This window comes from Takifugu rubripes, chromosome 1 (assembly GCF_901000725.2).
Source record: "Takifugu rubripes chromosome 1, fTakRub1.2, whole genome shotgun sequence".
NCBI lineage: Eukaryota > Metazoa > Chordata > Actinopteri > Tetraodontiformes > Tetraodontidae > Takifugu > Takifugu rubripes.
Genome location: NC_042285.1, coordinates 12,365,142 through 12,390,580, shown reverse-complemented (window position 1 = coordinate 12,390,580; position 25,439 = coordinate 12,365,142). Strand labels below are relative to the sequence as shown.

The following is a 25,439-nucleotide window of genomic DNA, read 5'->3' as shown; positions in this document are numbered from 1 at the left end:
TACACACAGTATATCCTGTGACAACACGCTGGTGCTTTACACTCTGCACGTTTAACTGCTGTTTAACCTTTGGTGTCTTCTTTGAACGGGGGAAGAAATGGCTCCATTGTGCAAGTGGGATTAAACACAAGTGCCTGCCTATAAAAAGTAATTGTTAAAGAACTAAGGGCTTAACATTTAAACCTAAGGTGCATTTTCTTGTCGAGAAATTAAAATGTAAACTTTCAGTGTACAAAACACACTTTTGTGTACCTTTTAATATAATTTATTATGGGGAGAAGAAGGATTTTTAAAAAAGGCATCTGGTTTACATTTAGAATTTTAAGCAAATACTGAGGAAAAGGAGTTTTACTATGTAGCGAGGAAGCCATGTAAACTACGGTTTAATAACCTTACGGTTTAGTAACCTTAAAAAATAAAAATATTCTTTAAAAAAAAGTATAAATGCACTTTATGGGAGAACATTGTGACTTGTTATAAATACACATATTCCTTTGGTATTTGAAGATAAATATATAGCTGGCACAGTAGATGCACTTGTAAGTAATAATGAAAGAATTGTCGTTTAGAAAAGACAATATTTTCTAACAGTCCAGTTGAGACCAGCAGGTTGATTGAAGGCTCGCACGTCCCTGAGCAAGTAAAGGCATCACTGACGCTTGTTCAAGCACAGGAGGAAGACGGGAAAGCATCTGTGTAGAAGAAGAGGCAAATAATTCAAGTAAAGGCAGCTTTGGTCAAATAAAGCTGTTAAAAACGCATGCGTTGGGTACTGAGACACACCTCTTAATGTGGGTGGAGGACGAGGAGGTTTGAACGTGCTGCCCTGTGCCAAAGTATCTACAATCCAGCTCAGAGCATTTGAGCAGTACTCCATCTGAGGAGAGACAAGGCTCTCAGTAACCACACTTTTCAGTCCTTAAAGCCGGACAATTATTATCCTTACAGACTATATTTTTTTGCATTAGCAACAACAGAAATGCTGCAACAGAGATTTTACCTCATTCTCCAGCGCTCTCAGCCTGTGTTCGAGGTCCCTGCTTTCTGACAGATGTTTTACTACACCATCCATTCTGAAAAAATAAAAGCATTTGCTTTCAAATGACTGGACGGTAAAAGAAGTAAAAATACTGCTTTTGTGTTGGCGCGGGAGCGATCGCTCACTTAACAGACATCCGCTTCAGCCTCTCTGAATCGCTGCTTTTCTGGATCTTGTTCTGCGTGGTCAGGAAGTCCTCCTTCTGAATGGTTTCCCATGTCATCAACCTGTTCGCTGCTTTCCCTCTCAACTCCAACACTAAGAGAGAAAAGCATCGACAAATCTGAAAAAGGAAAGCGTCTTAGGACAGTGATGGGATTCTACTGTTGGAAAAAACGCATGAACGGGTAAATGGAGTGTTCAGATACTGACCAAAATGGTGGATCTTGATGGAAGGAACCTTGCGGATGTTTCGCTTGATAAAAAGATTTATGTGAGAGAGGATGATAAAAGGAGGAGCCAGAGATGGACGGGAGTGGTACTGAACAATTAGGTTGTAGCGCTGGAACTTCCAGTAGATGTCGCTGTTTGCCTGCACTTCAGTGAAGGTGTGACTGGACAGACAGAATCAGAGCTGAGTGTCCACATGTCAATGACGGACGGACGAACTGACTGATGGGTCCCTTACCTGAACATGGCAATGAGCAGGTTGATGAGGAGGATGTTGGTGACCAGGAGATAAACCACCAGCAGAATGACCACCAGCCAGTTACTGTAATAGACCCTGCAGGGCTCCGAACCATTCTGAATCATTGTCACGTTTTCTGTGCACTCCATGTCCCACGCCTTCCCCACTGGGACACAAAAATGTTATTAAAATTAGACTGGGACAAACAGTTCTCCAGTATGATGAACATACCATCCATCTCCTCCACAGGAATCTGCCCAAAGATGTGCAGGTACGGCCGGTAGAAAACCCGCCGGAAGATGCGATCGAGGCGAGGGTCGTAGGAATAAAGCAGAGCCTGGTTGGCTACGCCATACGCCATGAGCCACACCCCAAGGAAGAAGAGGAAGAAGAAGACATCCTTCATCTGGACAGTAAAAAGGAATTGCTTGGTGTTAAAGTTCAAACGGGATCGAAAACATTCCGGACGTGTCATCCCGTGCCACCGTGGTTCTCACCATTTTCCCAACAATGATGATTTTTGGCCCCAGTTGTTTGTGAATGGCAAAGATGTGGATTAGACGGAGGGTGAACACCATGTAATCCACGCAGAGGATGTTGCGGCCAAATTCGTATGACCATGTAAACATCCTGAGCACAGAGTGACAAAACACACATGACGTAACAGCGCCACCCACTGGACAAACCCCAGCACAAGGAAACGGAATGGGAAAAAGAAACTCTCAGGAACTTCCATTACGTAATAACTGTCAGTCATGTTTACCTGCAGCTTAGTCCTATGATGAACAGTGCAATGGCAATGAGGTCACACTTGTTCCACACGTCCTGAATGTAAACTCTAAACCTCTGGCGCCAAGTCATCATCCCCACAAAGAGGGTCTTAGACAGGAAAAAGAAGAGACTCATATTGCCATTTTACTATAACTGGGTATTTGCTTTTCTGAGGCATTAAGAGGCCTGGCTGAACCCACCTCCCGGATCTCCTCGCACACGATGGTGAACACCCAGAAATACAGCACATACTCGGAGACGGCCGGACCGGAGGGTGGGGGAGGCTTGAAGTCCACCAGCAGCACGTAGGCAAACAGCAGGAGGAAGAGGAAATACATCAGGACGTTGCCCAAAAATGAGGTCACAGGTGCAAACCAAAACTGGCGCCATCGTGACACTATGAATGGACGCTTTGGCGGTCTCTGTGACATCCCTGCGGTGGAGAAGGAAGACATATCGTTACTATAACGACAGCTGCACCACCAGGTTTTCTCTCAACACTATTTTTCCCAGAGGAGTCACCTTTAATGGATCCCAGCTTGGGAGAGTGTGGATGTGCTTCAGCCTCACTGGTGAAACACAAAACACGCTATCAGTGCATCAACGCACCTTTGGAATTCACTCAACATTAGAGACTCTGGAGTTTTACATGTGCTTGATGTCTGAGAAGGAAAAGACAGTAGCGCCATAAAGGCTGTCCGTGTCCCGGCCCACTCCGTCTTCGTTGGACTTTTCCTGCTTCTGTTGTGCCTCTTCTTTCCTGTGCAACAATTGGAAATTCAAATGAACTTTATACGTATGAGGAAGAAATGATCTACCCTGAAAAGGGATTCACCTGAAAGAGATGAGGTTGGTGTAGCAGAGGACTGGGCAGAAGAAGGTGAGCAGGTGCTTCCACACCTCTGTGTTTCTTTTCATGTCCCCCCACCAGATCTGTGACAGCAGACCCTGGAGGAGGGAAGAAAACGTCCTCATCATCGCTGAGGTCATGAAATCTTTTCTTCAGTGCAAATTAACTACCAAAAGCAGAACTTGCATCCGATGAAATGAGCTAAACACTGGAGGACATTCAGAAATGCTGCTCTTTACACTGCGTGATAACGTACCTGCACCCCATCGTGGCTGAAGAAAAGCCGTGCATCGGCGCTCATGCCCATCTGGAGGCAGGTGGTGCCGCCCCAAACGGGAGACTTCCGGATCAGCAGGGTGAAGGAGCGGCTCTCGTCGCTCCGGTAACACGTACTGAAGACGTCTGATGGGGAGGACGGGCAGGTGCAGACACTTAAATGCGTGAGCACCTCATGCAGGGTAATCGGTTAATTCTCAAACAATGATCGCTTGACTGAAGGGAGCAATCGAACCCCTTTCTTTCTCCTGCTAAAGTAGCAACGTTTGTTTTAAACGATGGTTTATATAAAACTATAGGGAGAAATGATGTCAAATATCTACAGTATGTTAGTCGTCTCTGGACTTTTTACTGGCCCAGTATTAAGAGGGGATCCGGGTTTTATGGTCTCACCGTGTGCCAGGTTCTCAAACTTTTGGGCCAGTTCTTTCATGGACAATTTGGTTTCAGTCTCCAACTCCAGCTTTGAAATTTCCCTCAGCATTTTGCAGCCACACAGGGCGCTCAGCACCGGCTCTCCTGCCTGGCAGAGACAACAAGTCGCACAAACCAAACGCTGAATATTCAAAATACCATTTTTCATTACTTTTATTTTCCTTAACCACTAATTTCCTGATTTCCAGTAAGCCTGATTATCTAAAGCGGTCAGCACTGAGTTTTCTAGTGCAAAAAGAGGAAACAGGTTTTTACCATTTCCCAGAAAAATGAGGCCATCTCGCTCCTGTTCTGCAGGACAGCCCAAATGAAGAGTGAAGCCCAGGGAAATAAGCAGCGCGTTTCTCGATATAAGCAGTCACTGCGAAGCAGCTTACTGGCATTCTGAGGTGGACAAAAAGAAGAGAACAGAACAGAAATTATATTTGGGCAGTACCATCTAAAAGTTTGATGAAAGGCATGACAGGCACACAGATTTGTTGGTAGATCTTTAACTGATTCGGGTTACCACCAGTTTAAAAAGAACTTTGAAACTTCCTGAAAGGGAGGACACCTTATGCCTCATAAATCAACTACACATTTTTTTTCCAATTAAAAAGTTTTTAGGGCTTCAGTTTTGGAACAAAAAATGAGTGACCAATGAAGTTATTTTGTCGTTTCTGCAAAAGAAATCCAAAGTTCTGTGGCTATAATTTACATCCAACCACATATTGTAAGGCTGAAGAATACCCTGAGAGCTCTTCTCTTGGATGCTACCCGCTCTAAGCCCAAAGCATCGTAGTAGAATAGCTGACAAACATCACCCATCAACAGCTCCAGGACCCCTGCAACCTGAGGAGAAAGCACAGATATAATTAGAAACAAGCAAATGTGTCTTTGTTGCAGCAGCAATGATGCCTGTCAGAGAAAAAGCAAACCTCAAACAGGGTTATAGCTGCCCCTGGGCCACTCTGCATATCCTCTGCCGTCACTTTGGAGGCAGAGTCCTGCGCAGCTGAAGGTGTGCGCACGAAGGCGGTAGTTCCCATGCGCTCCACTAGGCGGCGCTGGAGTAGATGGTAGAGCAAAGTGCCATCAGGCACTGATTGGTAGAGGGTTTCCAACCTGCCATATGTCAGGTAGTCCAGGATGTTGAGGCCATTTTCGGCAAAAAGGCGCACGAACTGCGGCTTGTCGTTAATCAGGGCGTCTGTCATAGAATCTTCCAGGTCTTCGTACTGTTTGATAGGATGAAGGTGACAGATCTGATCAGACAAGGTTCACAGCAGCGGAGATTCACTAGATCAGGTGTAATGTGTGTTACCCTCCACTGGATGTCTCCATTGAATAGTTCACTCTTGGCAATGTCCACTCTGTTCCATGTGACCGCAAGCTTCAGCTCTTCGTTGTAAGGGCTGGCCTCAATGGAGACGCGCTGCTTACTGGCTGTAAGAATCAAAATATCTAAGTAAAGGTGCAGGCCCACCTCAGGTATGGCGCACTTTCAGCACATTTCCAGCTACTTTTACCTCCCACTAATGCTTTAAGCAGGACTGTATCAAAGTCATTGGGGCCTTCTTGCTCCGCATGGTAGATGGTAATAAAGTCCCTGTTTTGATAGATGCTCAAGGCCTGGAAAGGAGAGAAGATAAGACAATGGTGTTGATTTAGTAAAAATAAGGACCACTGACAATGTGACAAGATTAAAGAAATTTACAATGAGCTACCATCTAATCATGGCGTTGCTTATTAGAACATTGTCAACCTCTGCAATGACCTGATGACCTGCATGTTCAGAGTGCATAGACATAATTTACAATAGACATCCTGACTGGAGATGACAGAGGTGTTTTGCTGCTTGGTCTTTTTTTGCATCTTTGCAGCAGATCTGCTATGTTATTCGTGAAGACAATACCTCATTTATTTAGTAAAACCTCAATAAATCAGATTCTACGTTACATGTTATGTAGATATCAAAGAATTCACAATGATGAATTTGACATGACTGCAGCAAATTAAAATGGAACAGCATCAGCAAAACCTGAACATAACACAGTATTAACGCTGATGGATAAAAACTGCTATTCTTATCATAAAATACCAGGTGTGAGGTTCATCTGGAATCTTTAGAGTGTTGGTAAAGTGTTACTTATGCCCGTTGAGCTTCTCAAATCTTACTAACCTGTTCAACAAGTTTGTCCGTCTCTGATTCAGAGGGGAAGTGTTTTTTAACCCGCTCTGCCAGTCTGTCTTTTAGATCCACAATGGGACCCGCCTCACCGTCTCCTTCGCTAGAGGACTGGACCACTGGGGCGGAGGACATGTTCTCTAGAACGTCACAGAGGAAGTCCGCCAAGCCTCCTGAGCCAGCCAGCACCAGCCAGGGCATGGAGGTTTTCAGGGAAAGATCCACTCTCTGACAGCAAAGGGAGTGAAAGGTTTTTCTTTATGAATGAAAAGGGTTCAGCTGCCTTTTTAAAAAAATAAAAATAAATCAAGGCTTAATTGACAATCAGTCAACAACGGCTGTACCTCCAGCATGGTGGCGTCTCCTGATACCAGCATGCAAAGGACGGGGATGTTGATGCTGCCACTGCCTACACAGACGGATGGTAGATTTAGTGTTTGTGGAGTTCTAATGAGAGTTCTAATGCAGCGGTGACTTGCTCAGATCCCTGCTTGTCTCGACATGTTGGTGAGCCTCTCCTGAAATTCTTGCAGCTATATGCTGAACCACTAGATGCCACATGTTTCAGGAGGCCTTCCAAAGAGTTCTGACTGTGGGAGAACATGGCCGCCTTTTCCACTGTTGGAGTTCCTCCCACTTGCCCTCTCGATGGTTGTGTCACCACCGCGCAGCGGGACCCCCTCAAGTTTCGATCGCCACGTAATTGTTGGGTTTTAAGTGAGGTCACCCGGGCGAGCCGCCAAAAGCAAAAATCATAACAGAAAACAACAATGAGGAAGGAAGTAAAGATAAAGGGAGCAGAGGCAGCATAATGTTCCAAGAGAATGGGGTTTTCTACAGCGCTGAAGTGTGCAGTTTTCCCATGTGACTGTTCCGATCCACCGCTGCAAGCTATATCCGTGTGCACATCAGTGTGTTACTACATATTAAGTAAACAGAACATGCTGCGTTGCAATACAACTAAGTCAGGTGGTTGCCACCTTTCTGGTCTGTGTGTTTCTGTACGTGCTGGAGGATCTGTCTGCCCGTCTTATACGCCTCGCCTGCTGTTGGGCCTGGGTTCCTCATCACATTGTGCTCTAGGTTTAGTAAATAGGCAGAGAGTAAAGCACAAGCCCCACCCAGGAGTTTTTCAGAGCTGCTCTAAACACCTACTCTGGGGCAGGGACTCTGTTAAGCCCCGTAAAAGGGGAGGTTCCTGCAGCGGAGATGAGTATCAACGTCTCAGCCCTGTGAAATTATCCAAAGTTCCTGCAGTGGAAACGCAGCCGTTGATCGTGGCTGGAAGTTTCCCTGAGAAGCAGTGGACACATTTGCCCACTAGAGAACACAGGGCCTCCATTTCTGCTGACCAATGAAAGAAAATGAGGTCTCATGTCTCACCCCAGATGCCCGTGCGCTGATGGGAGATGTAGTCCTCCAGTTTGGCCCTGAAGCCCGTTTCTCCTCCTCTGCGGCCGACGCTCCCATCATCCACCAGCAGGAAGGCCTGGTAGTTGTTATCCAAGCAGCAGGAATCTCGCGACGTGTTCTGGACGTAGTATTTAGCAGGAAAGCTGCCCTGTACATTAAGTATTTTGATTGCAATGAGGTAAAACTATGCAACTGTACATTCATTCCAATACGGTGAATTGATCAGGCGAGCGCCGGTCTGACCTGAGGGTTGACCAGCTGCTGCCGGTTTGGGACCATCCCCCAAGGAGCGATGCCCAGCGCCACCACCTTGTTTAGAGAGACGGATGAGGCCGCGGTGGCGTGATCCCTCACCGCCTCTCCCACACACCTGCCAACGCCTTCACGCAAACCCGGTGTGATAATCCATGCTCCTGGAAGGGAGAGTTGCAGAATACATGTGTAAGGAGAAAGAGTCTCACTGATTTGTGTCAAACACAGCTGCTTGCACAACGCTAGCCTCCACTCATCAGTTTAACAAACAAGTTTGTTCCCTGAAAATGAAATTTTCCGTTTGGACCACCTACGTTGGCACCTGCCTCATGACTCTTTCTGTAATCACAGGCCTCCGACAAAATAGCTGGTTAGCGTGACCTTAGATCACGGAAGATCAGTATCACGATGTGCCACCTGCACTTGGCACCCAAGTCAGAAGGAAATGGCCATTGTGGCACCAAAATAGAATCAGACCCCAGAGAGACATGTGGCTGATTTAGAAACAGCTGCAGCTCCAAAAAAAAAAAAAAAACAACTCTCTGTTTCTGCAGTCACTTTTTACAAAATCTCCAACCGTATTGTCACGTTCTATCGACTTGGTCAATGTAGATTTATTGACAAATAAATACTATTTTAAACTCAGCTTTGTCGTTTGATGGAGAAACATTCTACCTTTGTGTCAGTAAGTTAAAAAAAAGCTGCTGTATGTTCACCTGTGCTCTGGGAGGCTTTCACTAGTCCCTGTCTGATGACCTCCCGTACCCACGTCTTCAGCTTCGTCCTGCCTTCTCCGCCCACCACTGAAACCACCAGGTTAGGAGCAGGAAGCCCCCAGTGGGCTGTCATCAAGATGTAAACCATAGATGGAGGCGTGTCCCAGGACAGCCGCAGGAACTGCAACGGATATTTTGTTGAGTAAAAGATGTTTCACAAGTTTTGGAAAGAAACGGCAAATAAATGATCCTAAATATTGCGTTAATGATTGGGGCTTCAGCAGGAGGTTAAAGGTTAGGAAATTAACATTTTCCAACCAACACTGATCAAGGATTCCAAGGCAACAAAGAGGACACCTACATAGCTGTGTCTCTTGCTGGAGCCAGCAAATTGCAGCTCTCCAAAAGCATCCGTCGGGGATTCCGAGGAGTGCTGGGCGCTGTCCCAGTGGTTAATGATGGCGGCGCCGAAATAGTCTCCCAGAGCCACCGAAGCGTGGGCATCTCTTGCACCCCCACACTGGCACAGGCCGCCATTGCTGTGAGAGGTGACACAGAGAAGAAGACCATGACGATCTTTTGTTGCATCAACAGTGAAAGCTGTGAAAGAGCGGAACATGTTCAGAGTACCTGAAAGAGTCTTCCACAAAAGTGGTGCAAATCCTTTTCTTGATGATTTTGGGGATCCAGCTCTGTAAATATTTCAACAGGTTGTGAGATCCAACGTAAATACTTGCAGGTTTAGCTGTATTTTTCAGCCTAATGTGAGGAGATCTTGCAGGTGCCGGGTGAAGGGAAGCAGGACCGTTGGCTCAGAACTACCTGCTAATGTGACATGTCTGAACACCCGACTGTGACTTCTGACAAGCGGCTGAAGTTTCAACTCAGGTTTGCAAGCGTGTAAGACAGAGAATGTGCACATAGGATGTGACCAGGGGAAGGTATATTTAGTGCATACCACACATTCTGCAGTACAACAAAACGACTTGACATTGAGAGGGGTCACCCCCTCCGTACAGTTGATACTACGCACAGTGCAGATGGAAGATCTTTAGAAACCCTTACTTTATTCCGTTTGGTCAAGTTCTGCTTTAATTAAATTATTAAGAATAAAAACACCCAATTATTTTTTTGCAAAGTGATCACAGATGCACCAATGAGCAGCAGGATATTTGCCTCCACTGTACGTGATACCTCGTATTGCATATCTATATTTAATAACTCACAGTGTAATTTAAGTACATTATTAAAGCACTTTAAAATATTCTGTGGCTTCTGTGGCCAGGCTTTTCTGCTGTGACCAACAAGGCCCCTAGACACCAAACTCCTTCATATCTGGAGAATCTGATAGAACCACATCATCCCAGTAGGCTGCTTTGCTCTCAGTGTTGGTTCACTGCCAAAATCTTTAGGAACCAGCTCATGTCTAAGCTGAAAAGTGGCTCATTTTTCTTTAGACTGTGTACAAAATTCGGGAAATAATAAAAGACCAATAAATATTTTAGATATTTTTAATAATAAAGGTGAAAAATATCTACAAATGTCATGACAATTGTCACTATAATAATAAATCATTAACATAAAAGCGTGACAAATAAAAATGTGTTAATCAGCGCTGCGAGTCTCAAATGATGACGAATAAGAGGTTTCTGCTTCACAAAAACTTAAAACTGTTAAAAGAAAAATCATTCACATTATGATTTTTAGGTTTTAAAAATAATGTATAACTAAAAGTTAAATGGTAAAATAGGATGCTTAGACTATATTTTATGGTCGCGTTCCATCCATTTTTACGCGCAAGCCCCCTTCCAGTCAACTACGGCTGAAACAAGAGCCAGCAGAAAGGTACATCGATATGGGACGCAGCCCTTCCTCCTCTCGTTACGCACCTTCTTGTGGAAGAGAAATATTTGCTGTGAGAAGAGAGACTTTTACCCTTTTTATATGTTGGCCATTAATTTTGCGCTATTAACCTTCGATTTCAGACCTCGCCTGGGCCAACATTAAAGAATAATACTGATAGCCAGAACGATGCTAAATGAGATGCTACATTTAGCCATCACGCAGGGAGTAGATGCTTCATCCAATAGTAGGCGTGTCTTCGTCTGTTTTAGAGTTATACAATTGTATATGGATTGAGGTTATTTCGGTAACAACTAATAGGAGATTGTGTTGTGTGATCACTGACGCATAGGGGTTCGAGTTTAGCACCGCTTAGATTTAAGGAAGTTTCGTTTCCCTCAACCGAGCTAGCTTAACTTCCACCGGGCTTGTAAACAACACCGAGGATCGGAACATAGCCTATGTTAGCTACAGATGGGGCTGATTTGCACACTTAATACAACGCAGACCCCAAAAATGATTCGTGGATTTGGCGCACGGTTGCCCGTGCACGCAACGAATCGTGACTCGGAGCCCCAGGGAATAACTTCCCGACGCAACTTTCCTTACGTCTTTTTCGTTAGTAATTAACGAACCCTTCGGTGATTGACGACTGCTGGACCTACACTAATGACATCAATAAAAAATCATTTTATTTGATTTCAGAAAGCCTACGCACCTGGTCCTTCTCAGATTTTTGGATCTGGTCCCCGCCGCCCCCTCCACTTTCTTGTCCCGTCTCTCTCATGTTTAGTTGGTTTTTTCCCCCCAGTTTTCTGTGTTGAGTGAGAGATAGGACAGGAAGGGCCAGTCCTTCAGTATCGCTGTCTACCCATTAGTTAAATTAAGTGGGCGTATTTAAGTCCAGAAATTAAGGATCTTTGCATGTGCACTCAGAGGAAAGTGCAGACATTCCACCCAGGTGAGGGTGCGGTTCCTGCAGGAGTCTGCAAGCAAACACCGTCCTCCAAGCCCAGAGCTCATAGGAGGAGCCAAGTTGCTCCAAACGTGACACACCTCTCCTGTGATCAATACTGATGAGAAGCTTGACCCTCAATCATCCTATCACATGTTGAGACTGAGGACAAACTCAGAATCGAAACCGCCGGTGTTCAGAAATCAGGATCACTGAGGGTCCGCCAGCGTGTGCACCCTCCCACAGTTGCCTTAAATATCACAGACCTTGATTAACACCCCAGCAGATGCATCATAATTTGTGAAAGCTAATTGGTAGTAGATACAGTCAGGAATGTGAAAATGAAAGTACTATTTAATGAAAGTAACACGTAATCCCACTTCAGTTGTTTTTTAATCTCCTAGCTGCACATGACGTAATCGACCTGTAAGAATTATTTTGGGCGTCTTGTCTCAAGACCCAAAGCAAAAACAATAACCCCCATACACTTTTTATGTTAAATATTTATTGTAAAATACATTTAAATATAAGTATTTCTATTTTATGAAGATAAAGGATTAAATATTTGATTTAGCATTGAAATATCCACATTCAGTGTGTATACAGAGCACAAGGCTGCAAAGTACCGGTCAGTCATACTCAGAATTAATACAGATACTTGGTTATAAATAGATAAGTGACTTTGCTGAGAACTGTCCACCTGTTAGTCTGTGATCATTTCCCCTTTTCCCCCCTATCTGCCATATCCTTGCGGGTCGTTGACCTTTGTGGACTCATCTTTACCCTGTCTCTGGCCTATTTGGTACAACTTGTTGGCCAGATTGTGGACCTGGCACGTCCCAACTTGACAACCGCGCTGAGGAGCACGCCGTGGACGGAGCCTGGCTGCCATTCTGTCAAGAGTGGAGAAATAAAGTTAAGTCAAGGCTTCCTTAATATCGCACACATTTTCCATTCAAAGCAAAAACTGCCAGTTGTTTAGATCAAAATGCCTTTCCTGAAATAAAAGTGCATGATTCATTCGATCCCCTTTGACCGGAGTCGCGGGGAACGCCTTTCGTACCTGTGTTTCAGGATTTCCAGGTTCAGATTTTTGATTTCTGAGATAAAAGGAACAATCCTCAGTGCCTGAGCATGTTGCGCCTGTGTCTCCGTTTTCAGCCCTGAACCCTGGACAGTGCCCGCAGGGAGGACAGCGTCTGGCCTGTGAGTGCATCAAAGAAACACTTTAAGATCTCACACCGTGTTTCTCTTCCCACCTGTACTCTTACTGGTGTCCTTTCTCCTACCTGGGAGTCGGTCTGAGCGGTGTGGCGACAGTCAAAGTCACAATCAGCAGCAGCACGATGCCAATCTCCATACCTCAGTGGCCTGCGTGAGACAATCGGCAGTGAGGGAGAGGACAGCAGTGTCCAGATTTAGTGTTTAAAATGTGGATAAATGGAAACAAAAGCCACAATAGAGACTCATCCGAATGCAGATACATGAATCCAAGATGACGCTTACCGCCAAGATAATCCCAAATTCCTGTTGCGTCTCTTGGAATAAACCAGTATTGACTTGCTCGCTGGCAAAGTTTGGAAACTCCTGTCCACTTGTGCTCCTTTATAGTGTTGTGGCGGGACGTAGGGGGAGTGTCTGGATTCTGGGACGTGGCGTTATTGACAGTCTTATTTCCCACGCTAATTTATCACCTATGCTGGCAGATTTCGTTTCTGTTTACAGATGTGTCGCTGGCATGAACTATTCTTTTTTTTCTTCGCAGAAGTGTCGTAGCACGGTATTGTACTTAAACTTTAAGTGACCCTGAGTCTGCAATGTTTACATCGTTTCTATGCTTACTTTATGCTCCGCGCACCCTCCCCCATCCATATCCTCCTCTAATCCCAGCCTTCCCTCGCGTCTGAGCAATTGTTCCAGAAATCATTCTTTCATCTGCATCACCTGCAGGAAGCCCGCAGAGCCCAAAATAACACCGATTCCCCTCCAGGCTTTTCTTTATCGCCCCATTTTTCCTGTGCCGTTTTCCCTTGAGTCAGTCTTGCCGTCACTGTTTATTCCTCCGCCGGCCTTCGCTCACATCCACCCCTCCACACGTATTTCAAAAACAAGTTCTCCATCTTTCCAGAGAGTAAATCCTGAGGGATAATGGGGGCAAAGAGGAGCTGTTGTCAGTGCAACAGATGGTTGAGGAAATATTTGGACACATGAAAAATTTATTTCTGGGTAAATGATGCCAGCATTTTTAATCTTTTAGCCCTTCAGTAAATCCATTAGGAGCGAGCGTGGGGGGTTGATGGTTTACACCACAGCGCTCTCATCTCTTGCTCTTTCTCAATCACAGCTTCCCCTCTCGAGTCCATTGTCTGACTTTCCTGTGACTAGCGTGTGAGCAGTGTGTGTCTGAAGAGGAGCTGACTGAGTCACTTCAGGTACACGTGCAGACGAGAGCATCAGCAGCCAGATTACAAATCTCTGTTGTTGTTTGGATTCATGAGCTGTTTCACTGGGCGCCAAAACCTGTCTCAGTCTGCACGACTGGATAGGTTTTATGTCCGACGGGGCCACCGGCTCGAATCTTTGGGCTGTGAGAGGAAGCCCGTGTGCCCAGAGAGAACTCACGCAGACACTGGGAGGCGTTGGAACCCGGGATCTTGTTGCTGTGAGGCAACAGTGCTAACCACAGCAGCACCATGCCCCCCGTAGGTGAAATAATGAGATAGTTCATTGGTTCAGTAATATACTGAATAATAGACCTCACATACAAAAAACCTAAATTATTCTCTCTCTTATTACAAATATTCATACAATTGATTCTTGACCGATATTCTTAACTAATTATGTCAAGCCTGTTGCTGGGCATCAAACCTATGACGGCACGTGGGGGATGACCCAGGAGTAGGCAGGTGGAGTGACCATATCAGCGCTCTCTGGGCATCGTTGGGATGCAGATGGTTGTTGGATCTGCCCCCGTATTGGCGTGTTGGTAACATCCAGCTCTCTCCTTCGATCCGCCTGAGGACCCTGATGTTGAAGCCATCCAGCCTGGCTGCCAGTTGTTCAGGGGCCGACACGACAGAGGCCGGACTGAAGACCTGAAGCTTAGTCCTTCTGGAGACACCACAGAGGTCTCCACAGGGCCTCATGAAGGCGCCTGCAGGGGCTCCGTGTCGGTCTGGTTTTACGCTCCTGCTTGGAAAACTGTGGAGTAAAGGTGTTGTAATGTAGGCAACATGAACCAGGATCTTGTTGAACAGAAAGATTGGTGGATCAGGACAGTCTCACCTGCAGGACTTCGGTCTTGGGCCAGTTTATGTTCAAGAGCTTATTGGCCCCAGAGGCGAGTGCGGTACAGGCTTCCCAGGAATGGTTGGGTGCCTCATAGTATGTCTGAAATATTTGATGTATCAGCATATTGGAAAATCCACCGTAATGTGTGTGTGAGTAGTAACAACAGTGGTGTCATAGACCACCTCGGGGCTCGTGTGTGAGGAGCGTTGCTGGGTGAACACACACTGAGACCTTGAATATGCTTGATTCTCATCATTGTCTTATCATATTACTATACAGAAGAGCTATAACTTTTACTCATTCATGTACTAACATTTATTGGATTGGATATTTAAAATGGAGCAAAAATAAAACTCTTTTTGGAATTCTTATTAATGCCGTAAAAAGCGCGTGAAACTCTCATGGGTTTCTTTACTCATCTAGAATAAAATGTGAACCTATTGTCATCTAAATCGAGAGCAACGACAAACAGAATCTGTCCAAAACAATATAATAATATTAAAAAGGGGCTTTAAAAGGGTCAAATTCAGAAATCCACAAGTCCAAATCCATGCAGTAGAGTAAGCTCCTGATGTTGCCGAGGTTTTGGTGAGGTTCGCCTACATGCCGAGTGTCACATCTGCACATGATGTCAGTCTGTGTCAGCATGAATCAAACAATCCTGTGTTGCAACTGGAAGTTTTCCCCCCATTGGGTTCATATAGTTGTTTTTTTAAATTTATTTATTTTCAGAGCCGCGATGACTTGCGTCCTGCTATCGCTGACGCATTGTGCTTCCTGTTGTTGCCCCAACGCACCCGATCCCAGGCCGCGTTTCCTTTACCCACTTGTCACAAGAGCCAGCATCCTGTCAGGAAGGCCTGTCCCTCACTCACATATCATCTTCTCGCGGATCAAGTCTTCGAGGACACGTGTAACAGCTAAGATGAGAAGGAAGATAACCATTGCTTCAAAAAGTTCTAATAGATCGTAATTTTCGATTTAGAAACTAGACGTTAGATTCACTTTTACGGGATACGAAGGATCGTTTGTAATTTCCTCATGCTAGTATTGTGTGACACTCCGCTTTATGGCTAAATTAGGTGAGCCACAAAATAGCTCCATGTTCTGGTACTGCCGACAGATTTATAATACTGTCTGGGCAAATTGCTGCAGCTTTTCAATTACATGATTGAAAGCTTTGATCACATTTGAAGGCTGTATGACCTGTCATTGATGTTATCTAATACCCAAGCCTTTTTGTCAGGCGTGTGGAGTTACGCAACAACCACAGAAGCATAACAGATTCCTGAATATTTCTGTGCCATTAAGAGATTTGGTGGAAGAGTGTGTTAAAGATGGACGCAGAGAGATGTGCGCTAGATGCCCCGAAGGTCAACGCAGAGATATAAGCTGAGAGTCCATTAGTGGATTATGACCATAACCACTCCACTGCTCCTGTGTCTCCTGGATTACAGGGAGAGGGAGAGACGGACAGAGAGAGGCTGATACACAGGTGTAACAGGACAACCCAGGAGTTTATTGGACATACGGCTGATATAGCCACATCGCTTTGGTTCGGCAGATTTTAGGTGATTTTGCGAGTTTGACGGAATAACTTAACTGTCAAAGGTAAGGGCCACGATAGGCGTTGCCAGCTACAGATTTAGCTGAGCAGATCATGTGTGTCTGGCTTCTATGTAACTAATAAATAACCTTTATGCTGTGAAACTGCCTGAAACGTTCTTGATGTCTCTCTGAGTTTGCAGGAAGTATGGACCTGGACTTGGATGGAATCATCCGGTGCATCAAGCAGGGAGACGAGAACGGTGTTGACGCGCAGCTGCAACAGTTCAACAAAGAGGTAACACACGCACACGTCTGACACGTTCCTGAAGACATGCCAGCGCTGCTGCTGCTGCTGCTGCCGCTGCTGCTGCCGAGAACACAAGTGAAGCGTCATGTCTGTCCTGCAGTTTGCACAGTGCTTCTTCTTTGACGCAGAGGAGAGAGACAGAAGGAAAGTAAGTAGTGTCTTATTGTTGCTGTCATGTCAAGTCCGTCCTTCCTGTGTTTCTACACACGTCACTATCCCTCCCAGGCTGTGTGTGATTAGTGATTGTGCTGCATCAGTTGCCCCTGATCCTCTCTCCCTGCACACTCAGGCAGATTGAGAGCTGCCAACTACCCATCTTAATCTACTCAAGTCTTCCACTTCATTTGTGGACATTAAATAATGGATAATTCAAATGACTGAAATAACAAATGAACAATGCTAAAAAAAAAAAAAGAATGCTACAGATTTTTTTAAAATAATTTTAAAAATCTGTAGCGTTCTTTTTTTTTTTGATTACTAAAGCTATTAAGCCAAAAAAGTCATCAAAACCCTGTGATGCATCATATATTAATACCAGCTATTTAGTTTTTCCCCTCTTTTGTGGCTCTTAACAAATACAAACTATCAGATTCTGCTAATTCATTCTGAATTGACAAAATCAAACAGCAGCATCCTGAGGCCAGAAACAAGCTCTTATTAGCTCCTTTTCTCACACCTGTAATCGCGTACAGTATTTGCACGTATAGTTAGCAATCTGTACCATCTTTGAAAGCATCTTTTTCAAGAAAAACAGAAGATTTCCTTCCTTTCAGCTTAGTTTAGCATGATCCTGAACAGCTCTGTAGTGCAGCCTCTTTGCATGACTCTTTGTCTAATAGCTAATCTCTTCTGCTGAACTGCTTTCTGTCAATGGAATACTTCATAAAGCAAAGAAAACTGGAAGAGGTACGGTGTAAACAACTAAAGCATGAATGTTTATTTTCTATAATGATTAAACTTGGTTCTTTGTCCTCCTGTGTCAGTTTAAGAAGAATAAAGTGAGAGACTACGCTGATTCTGACTCGGACTGTGATGAGTATGACCAGGAGAATCGAGGTCTCATCCTCAGACAGGTACCGGTAACTGACGGTTTTCACAGTTCTTCTTTAAAGGGACGGCACTAAAATATATCTGCGCTTGTCTCCAGAATTTAGCTGGTGTCCTGTTGAGGTTCATAGGAACTGGAGTCAAAGGTCATCTCTTGAGAGTGTGTCTTCGCACCTTGAGGATCCTCTCCAGGGACAAAAAGGTCCTGGGACCCTTTGTGACAGACACTGCCCTCCTGGCCTTGGCCAGACATGCCGGACTGACCACCTGTGACAGGAGTGAGGACGCGGGCGACTCCGACACTGAGTTCTATGACAGCATTATTGCGTCTCTTGCTGAGGCCAAAGTGTCACAGAGTCGCGTCGAAGATGAAGACGACCACAACGAAGAGTGCTCTGCTTTTGACGAGGACGCCAAGAGTGACGTCAGCAATGCCAACAGCGGGGACCTAGACAGCATCAGCTGGGCAGGCAGCCACAGGACCAGCATCAATGAGATGCACAGAGGCAGCATCCATCAGAAGTTGCTAGAGCGAGGAAGGAGGGACCGCAGGGAGAGCAAGATGGATGCGGAGGAAGAGGAGCAGGATTCTGGAGAGGAGGCACAGAGGAAGGAGGCAATGAAGGTGTTGTGCAATGTGGTCTACAACAGCATCTGGGCCCAGGAGAGGTTCAGCAGTCTCAGGTAGGCCCACACTGAGGCAACAGCCCTGCTGTGTAACCATCCGCCAGCGTTATTGGGTACATCTCAACAAATGATCATTGTTGTGGAAACGTGGGTACACTGATAGAAAAGTGGCTTTGGCTTATCTTGCTGACTCGTCATGAGCTTGACTTCCTTTTCCAAACAGTTGAACTCTGGTTATTATTTCCATCAGACTCATGTGTGGCCTCATCGAGCGCCTCTCCTCCAGTATCAGCTGCTCGCCTCCCTCCAGTGTCCAGTTCTACGAACTACGCCTCGTCTTCCTCATCACTGCACTCCGACCAGAGCTCAGGACTCAGCTTAAGCAGGTTCCTGGTCTCAGTTTCTACACTAATTACTGTGACGTTTACTGTTAATTTAACAGTGCTTACACTGGGCAGTTTCGACTGTGTGACACTTTTCATATTCTTTCCCTTTTTTCATGCACATCATGTGGCTCTGCTAGGAGGGAGGGGTGTCTATTCTTACTGCAGCACTGGAAAACTGCCTGGAGGTTCAGTGGAAGGACCAGTATGAGTGTGTGCTGAGCCCAGCTGCACCCCCCATCTCACTGGAAGCCTCACAGCGCATCATAGAGATCCTCAAAATCCTCTTCAACATCACCTACAGCACACACAGGCAGGAACCGAGCGAGGTCAGTGACACTGAATGCATATTTGACCTGTCAAGCTTCAGATGGCATCTGAAATCAGAGCCTTTCCTCCTCTGGAATTCTCTTCATTCTCCCTCCCCTCCAGGATGATGCGGCTCTTTACCGACACCTAGTGGCGCTTCTACGTGTTTGCCTGATGAAGCATTGTTTGCTTCCAGATGAAACTGATGAACTGCAGGGGTAAGAATGAACTCATGTCAGGCTGCATTCAGCAGGAAAATGTGCTCTCATTATTCAGTTTAAATGATCCTTCAGGGCTCTTATCGGCTCCCACTGTTGTTGTTGTCAGTCACACGGTGAACCTGCTGTCGGCGCTGCCTCTGCAGTGCCTCGACGTGCTGCTGATGGTGCCTGTGGGACCAGGCTCGGAGCAATGCCTCGGGGTCAACATGGACTGTGTCCACACCCTGGTGCTGTTCATGGAGAGACGTCTGGAGTCGGTAAAGCAGAGAGCAGAGGCTTAATGTTTAACAGAAAAGAAAACTGTAGAAGCTGCACGTAACACTCAACATACTCTATGTTTTCAGGGTGAAAAGATGAAGGAGAAGCTGACGCCAATCCTCAATCTGCTAACAGAGAGCTGCAGAGCCCACAGAGAAACACGCCGATACATTAAGAAACATGTAAGGCTCCTCCATACTAGTGAACCTTTTGAGGATATGATGCGCTGAAGTTCTAACCCTGGCTTTAGATTCTCCCTCCTCTGAGAGACGTAACCCACCGGCCAGAGGAGGGCACAACCGTGAAGAGTCGCCTCATCCGTCTCATGACACATTTGGATACGGATCTCAAACACTGCGCTGCTGACCTCATCTTTGTCCTCTGTAAAGAAAACGGTAAGGGCAAACAGGGTAAATCCTAGGAGTTTGTCTGGGAGGCCACCCCAGTCCCCTCTCTACATTTCCTCTAAAATAACAAATAACTGAGTGACACAATATAGATCATTTATCATTAAAAAAAAATTAAAGCAGCAGTTTTTCTTCCAGTGAGTCGTTTTGTCAAGCACACTGGTTATGGCAACGCAGCGGGCCTGCTGGCCTCCAGAGGGCTGCTGGGTGGTCACGGTCTCAGGACCTCGAGCCCAGAGGGCCAGTACTCCAGCGACTCTGACTCCGACACAGAGGAATACCGGAAGGTCAAAGATCGCATCAATCCGGTGACGGGACGGGTGGAGTCACCGCAGCCAGACCCCATGGAGGGTATGACAGAGGAGGAGAAGGAAGAGGAGGCCAGGAGGCTGCTCATGCTCTTCAACAAGGCTGCCAAGTCAGTGGAAAGGCTCGTCACATTATTTTCCTCGGCTTTATCCACTTGAAACTAGCCGACCTCGGTCATGTCAGAGTTTCACTTACATTTTACGTCTGTTTTGCAGAGACAATCTAATCCAGGCGATAGGAGTGGATGCAGAGGGAAAGCTGGTGTCAATGTCAGGACTGATGGAGAAATCCATCCCCGAGCAGAGGGAGTCCGGCTCCGACAATGACGAAGGAGAGAACTAAAATCCCTCGCCCTTCGCTGAAATTCTTTTTCTTTTGTAAATATTCTATCTAAAAATAGGTGTCAGCAAATCAGGATGCTTTTTTTCTCTGTGGTACGCAGCAGTGAGGTCACGCTAAATACAAATCTCAGCTGATAGGAGAACAAACTGAATCATGGTAATAACAGAACGCCATCCATGTAACATGTGCTCCAGTTTTATTTAGAGGCTTCAGACAGATTCAAGAATATTTTAAAATAGCAGAAGGATTTGCACAATAACATAAAGTTAATAATTAAATAAATTCACCTCTAAAGATCAGATGTATCCCCACAAACTCGTTGTAATAATCCCCACAGTCTTTGTTTTCCTGTGCTTGCACTCATGTTAAGGTAAATCTTAGTCATGTGTTTCCATGTCCGAGCGTGGCAACTGTTGTACCACGTGACCACAAAGCTGTTCTCCACAAAGCTCTATCTCCATGACAACAAACGTCAGTCTGAAGTTCTATGACTGGATCAGGGGGTTTTCTGCCCCTGGGTTCGCGATCACGACAGACAAACGCCGGGGAAAAAAGGAAACGTTTTGGGAAAGACTGGAAATCAGTAGTCATGATAGGCAGTGCGGCCTCCACGTGTGATGTTTGCTTTCTTCGGTCACGTCTCTGGAGTGTTGTGCTTGGTAACCATCTCAGATTAGGCTGTAGTGTGAACTGCCTTCAGGTGGTTTCGGGCTGCAGGTATTCTCATTTTTGGTGGAGGAATATTTAAATAAAGTTGTGCATCTGCTCCATGTGGTAACTGCTGTGGTTTCTTGTGTGTTTCTTCCTGCCTATTTCATACACTCACAGTCAGTTATAAGATTTTAATTCCAAAAAAATCCAAATGAAAAGGTGAATGTCGGCGTACATTAGTATTGTCACGTAAAAAGACACGTAAAAGATAAAGAGGGTAGAGTAAAAGCAGCAGCAGCTTGAGAAGGCCCAGCAACAGTTGTCAGCACATTTCCATCATCTCCTCGAGTGAAATCTGCAGCTCCACCGACTGCAGAGAGGAGGCGCCGCCTGCAATGGCCATGTTCTTCAGTAGCTCCATGGAGGTCAGGACCACCTGAGAGGAGAGGAGAACCTGTTTAAACCCGAGCGGAAGGTGTGACGCCTGGAATGAGACGGTGCTTTTCTATAAATACTGAAACCTTTCACACCTGCTGCACCATCTGGGTTTAGGGTTTCTTCCATTTAGTGAGGCAGATTTGCAGAAGTGGGCAGCCTTTGACAGGTTTGTGCAACAAACTATACTTCAGCTGCCAAACTAGAATTCAGCTAGGACGTCTCTGCATGCTGTCTGTGAGTTTTCGTCATTCACGAGGCTCTCTCACCTCCACGGTGATGAGTTTCTTCTCCCAAGGTCTGCTGTCTGGATCTGGCCATTTCTCCCCCAGGCACAGGAAGAGGGAATAGGGAGGGCTGTCTCTGCCATTAACAAAATCCAGAATTCCTAATGATAAAAAGACGCTACATTCCATGAGGGTGAAGATCGAATTTCATGTAATTATCTGTGATGTTTGTTTCATCCACCTTGTATAAAATCCTTGAACAGGTAAAGGGGTTGAGGCTCCAGTTTAGAAACCTCTTGAGGCGTTCTGCTCTGGTCGAACCTGGAGATGCTCCAAAACGCCTTGACTTCACCTCGACGCAGACCATAAACCACGTGGCCCAAAACTCCCACGTCCAAACCGTTGCCCAGATTGTCCAGGATGCGCTGAGTTAGTTCGGCTTGCTTCTGATCGAGGATGAAGCCAGGACTCGGCAAAGAGACCATGTGGAGGCCGGACTTGGGATCCAGGACCGGACCCAAGAGATCAGGCCTGAAGGGAAGAAAGGACAATCTCAGGCCATAGTCTGACATAAACATTAGCCAGGAAGCTGTAATAAAATGTGGCAAGTATGTCCCAGAGAATCACTTAGCTTACTACTGTAATGAGCCGTATGCTAATTTTATACATACATCACTATCAATCTCATAGATCTGAAATAAACAACAGGATATTTGTCAGACATGCTGGATGTCACGAGAGGCTCATTGCAATGTTACCTATAGACTAAGCGGACTCCAGCCTCATTCTCGACCAGCTGCTCCAACACCTTCACCCCTCTGTAGTACACCGACACCCTGAACTGAGTCTCTGAGGAGTCATGGAGACAGAAGGCGTGTAAGAGCTGCACATTCGAAACTCTGCTACAATAGCATGTTGGGGGAGGGGGGGCAGCGGTCTCCAACTCACTGAAATGATCTCCATCACTCGTCATGTTCATTGTATGTATGAACTGCTCAGCCAGCTGCCCACCACAGGCTCCTCCCTCAGCCTCCTCCTTTGGATGTGCTGGTTGCTCAGGCAACTGGTCTTCGCCGGCTGCACCCTCAAACGTTACTGGATACTGCTGTTGCCCAGGCAACACGCACCCACCAATCACAGCCTGCGGTTGGAGACGCTGTTGCTCAGGGGAAGGCTCAAAGCCTGCAGTGCCCTCTGTGGGAAAAGTTGGAAAAAGCGAAAAACTATTTTCCAGGGAGAAAAAAATAAAATAAATTCTACCTTCAGCGGCTGAACGTGTGAGGAGGAGAGGAGCTGAGCTGATAGGTGTACCTGTTTCTGGGCCAATATTCAGTCCTTGTAGACAATCCTGTAGAATATCATTGTTGGCGGTGGAGTCAACTAGTGAGAAACATGATAAGAACTGCTCTTTAAATCTGTCTATCGGTCTACTGAAGTACAAAAGGAAGTGAAGTCAATAAATAAACATCACTTCCATTCCTTACTTAAAAAGACAGATTCTTCTGGAAGATAGAGGCAATGTTGAAAGGGCTGCGCCTGGCTCTAAAATAGCACAGACACACATGAATAAAATCACCTGGAATCTGATTTTATCCATCATTTGCATTTGACTTTCTCACTTCTTGTGTAGGAAGGCCCAGATCCTCGTGCAGGTCGGGCTCACCTTGTCTCTGGTTTCTGCCAGAGGAATTTTCTTGGAGAGTAAAAGAAAAGAGCTCAGGCGGCTTTTCAGGATTGATTCTGCTCAAAAACAGCCCTTTCATCTTCTAATCTCCTCTACAAATGGCTTTGTACTCGCGTTCCCGAATTTGCATAGCAGCTTGACAAAATCTCAGCCACAAACCACAAACCCAATCATAAGTGAATGCGAGATGAATGGTAATTAGGAGGCCATTAAGGCGTACTGTAGGACGGCCCTCACACACTCGTGCGTGAGCATAAATGAGCAGCATGTGTTTACGGTATTAGCAGGTTCTTATGCTATTTCAAACTGCGGCGCATGTGCAAGACCAAAATTTCCCACAGTTTAGAGTCGAGTTGACTCTTAAGACCCCGCGTCCACATGTGTGGACATCACATTTTGGGCTAGATTACCACAGTAATTAATTCTGCTTAACTGGGGCCTATAGCAAAGAGAAATAAAAATTGCATATCAAACAAGAGCTCGGGTCTTAAGAGGATTTATATATATAACTTGCTGTTTCTAAAGCAGCCTGAACAGTACATGTAGGTCCAGTAGCAGGAAGTAGGTTTAATATTGGTCAGGTTCACTAATATACTTCACAGGATGCAGCGAAACAGGTCCTCACTTGCGGAAGGGGACTCCTCTGGCCAGCGAAAGACTTTGTGGGGGTTTGCGTTGTCGTTCTTGTTGTCGGAAACCAGCTTGAAGCCCTTCGCTCGGAGGGCGCTGCGGAAGTTCCTCTTCCAGACAGATGTGTCCCCATGCGGGCGTCCGTTTCCACTCACCTCTGCCCAGGCCTGCAGGGAGGATACATGCTTTAGCCTTTTTGTGTGGGCAACATCCGCGTTCCCCTTCATCAGAAACGTGCAGTCAGTCACCTTAAAGATGAGAATGTCGGCGTCAGAGGAGTCCTGCCTTAGAGCGTGTTTCCAGGGGATGGAGAACTCCGTTCTCTCCGGGTTGGTCCACTGGACTCCTGGATATTTGTTGCTGTTGACGTGTTCTCGCAGCCACGGGATGAGCAGCGGTTTACAGTGAGACATTTCTGCAGAAGAGGAAGAGGAAACAGCCTTGATGTCCCAGTTTTAGTATCAAGACAATGGAAATAAATTAATATTGTGCTCATTTAAAAACAAAACCGTTAATGTGACCTTTTCGAACAATAGGCTGATGTTGCTTTTATTATTGGATTATTTATCCAAAGCAAATTTCATTAAAAACCTGATCATCGGTAAAAAGCACGATCATGTCACCTAACATTGTTTAGTGTTTAATGCAATAATTTAGACATGAGAGGACTCTGCTCTAAGATCTAAAATCAAGATTTCGGCTAAAATAATCTTTCAACTGAGTTGTAAGAAGGAGGAGATAGAGTCGAACGAAACTACACTTTTACAGAACTCCCGAATTCTTTTGGGGGGGGGGGTAAACCGATTTTAGAGCTTGATCAAGAGGACAGAAAACCTAAAAAGCATAACTCATTTGCAGTCTGGGAGGAATCTACTAAATGAGGAAGTGGATGAAATGAAGCTGTGTCAACCTTCCAAAAACACTATAATAATAATAATAATTATAATAATTATAATAATAATATGGGCACATTAGTCCTGTCTACTGACACGTTACCATGTAGCACCAGCAGTCTTGATTTGGCCAAAAACAACGTCCCCTCTGAATAAACCACATACCTGACCGGTATCGATGGACGACACGATGCGAGACGGCGGCTTCGTTGTGAGTCTTTCACTCACCTTGTGAACCTTTGACAGGTCTCACTTGCAGATTCCCGAAGAATCGAATGTTTCTGGTTTTCTCGGGAAACTCCGACAGCAAAGTTTCGTTTTCCAACTGACGTCACAGAAACGTCACAGACCATACCTGCAGAGACCGCTAGGGGGAGTTAATACCCACCATTGCGCGCAGCACTGATAACCCCTATGTGTGAAGACATAATTACACTCTAATTACCGTATTAGCCTTTTAAATTAATTTCATGACCGACAGAATCACACCCTCACAACAAATAATAACAATCTAAATTCAATTTAG

The 25,439-nt window shown here is 45.6% G+C and overlaps 4 protein-coding genes across 18 annotated transcripts; 1 reads left to right on the top strand and 3 right to left on the bottom strand.

The window, feature by feature from the left end:
* Positions 1 to 249: 249 nt before the first annotated feature.
* LOC101061927 (transient receptor potential cation channel subfamily M member 4-like) lies at positions 250 to 11,693 on the bottom strand. The gene is made up of 28 exons (XM_011603220.2): positions 11,108 to 11,693; positions 9,178 to 9,239; positions 8,909 to 9,086; positions 8,548 to 8,728; positions 7,823 to 7,992; positions 7,550 to 7,727; positions 6,511 to 6,575; positions 6,161 to 6,394; positions 5,508 to 5,610; positions 5,303 to 5,424; positions 4,917 to 5,216; positions 4,729 to 4,830; positions 4,255 to 4,383; positions 3,958 to 4,087; positions 3,545 to 3,690; positions 3,274 to 3,386; positions 3,088 to 3,198; positions 2,961 to 3,007; positions 2,639 to 2,871; positions 2,431 to 2,546; positions 2,165 to 2,297; positions 1,899 to 2,073; positions 1,668 to 1,833; positions 1,412 to 1,593; positions 1,165 to 1,297; positions 1,001 to 1,073; positions 784 to 877; positions 250 to 692 (listed from the first exon to the last, which is right to left on the bottom strand). Exons 1-28 carry the CDS (start codon positions 11,174 to 11,176, stop codon positions 664 to 666), a joined length of 3,774 nt encoding a protein of 1,257 aa, XP_011601522.1. The 5' UTR covers positions 11,177 to 11,693; the 3' UTR covers positions 250 to 663.
* Positions 10,369 to 21,163, top strand: LOC101062154 (synembryn-A). 13 transcript variants are annotated; one of them, XM_029834421.1, is made up of 18 exons: positions 10,369 to 10,462; positions 12,165 to 12,259; positions 12,506 to 12,550; positions 13,689 to 13,776; positions 16,093 to 16,206; positions 16,384 to 16,478; positions 16,591 to 16,638; positions 17,379 to 17,396; positions 17,474 to 17,563; positions 17,638 to 18,221; positions 18,415 to 18,550; positions 18,688 to 18,876; positions 18,980 to 19,074; positions 19,184 to 19,334; positions 19,422 to 19,517; positions 19,586 to 19,730; positions 19,881 to 20,160; positions 20,267 to 21,163. In XM_029834421.1, exons 6-18 carry the CDS (start codon positions 16,389 to 16,391, stop codon positions 20,391 to 20,393), a joined length of 2,049 nt encoding a protein of 682 aa, XP_029690281.1. In that variant the 5' UTR covers positions 10,369 to 10,462; positions 12,165 to 12,259; positions 12,506 to 12,550; positions 13,689 to 13,776; positions 16,093 to 16,206; positions 16,384 to 16,388; the 3' UTR covers positions 20,394 to 21,163. The 13 variants fall into 13 exon arrangements, with proteins under 13 accessions (XP_029690281.1, XP_029690244.1, XP_029690275.1 ...); XM_029834384.1 differs by having other exon boundaries at positions 16,093 to 16,246; XM_029834415.1 differs by having other exon boundaries at positions 16,093 to 16,246; positions 16,377 to 16,478.
* adm5 (adrenomedullin-5) lies at positions 12,041 to 13,249 on the bottom strand. The gene is given in 4 exon segments (NM_001032741.1): positions 12,041 to 12,237; positions 12,408 to 12,548; positions 12,634 to 12,715; positions 12,851 to 13,249. Coding segments are annotated over 3 exon segments (372 nt in total). The 5' UTR covers positions 12,705 to 12,715; positions 12,851 to 13,249; the 3' UTR covers positions 12,041 to 12,077.
* Positions 20,573 to 25,237, bottom strand: irf3 (interferon regulatory factor 3). 3 transcript variants are annotated; one of them, XM_003961282.3, is made up of 11 exons: positions 25,079 to 25,237; positions 24,269 to 24,435; positions 24,016 to 24,187; positions 23,326 to 23,399; positions 23,191 to 23,248; positions 23,018 to 23,086; positions 22,655 to 22,900; positions 22,465 to 22,555; positions 21,948 to 22,237; positions 21,749 to 21,867; positions 20,573 to 21,480 (listed from the first exon to the last, which is right to left on the bottom strand). In XM_003961282.3, exons 2-11 carry the CDS (start codon positions 24,431 to 24,433, stop codon positions 21,367 to 21,369), a joined length of 1,398 nt encoding a protein of 465 aa, XP_003961331.1. In that variant the 5' UTR covers positions 24,434 to 24,435; positions 25,079 to 25,237; the 3' UTR covers positions 20,573 to 21,366. The 3 variants fall into 3 exon arrangements, with proteins under 3 accessions (XP_003961331.1, XP_011601455.1, XP_011601457.1); XM_011603153.2 differs by having other exon boundaries at positions 25,142 to 25,237; XM_011603155.2 differs by lacking the exons at positions 23,191 to 23,248; positions 23,326 to 23,399.
* Positions 25,238 to 25,439: the final 202 nt, after the last annotated feature.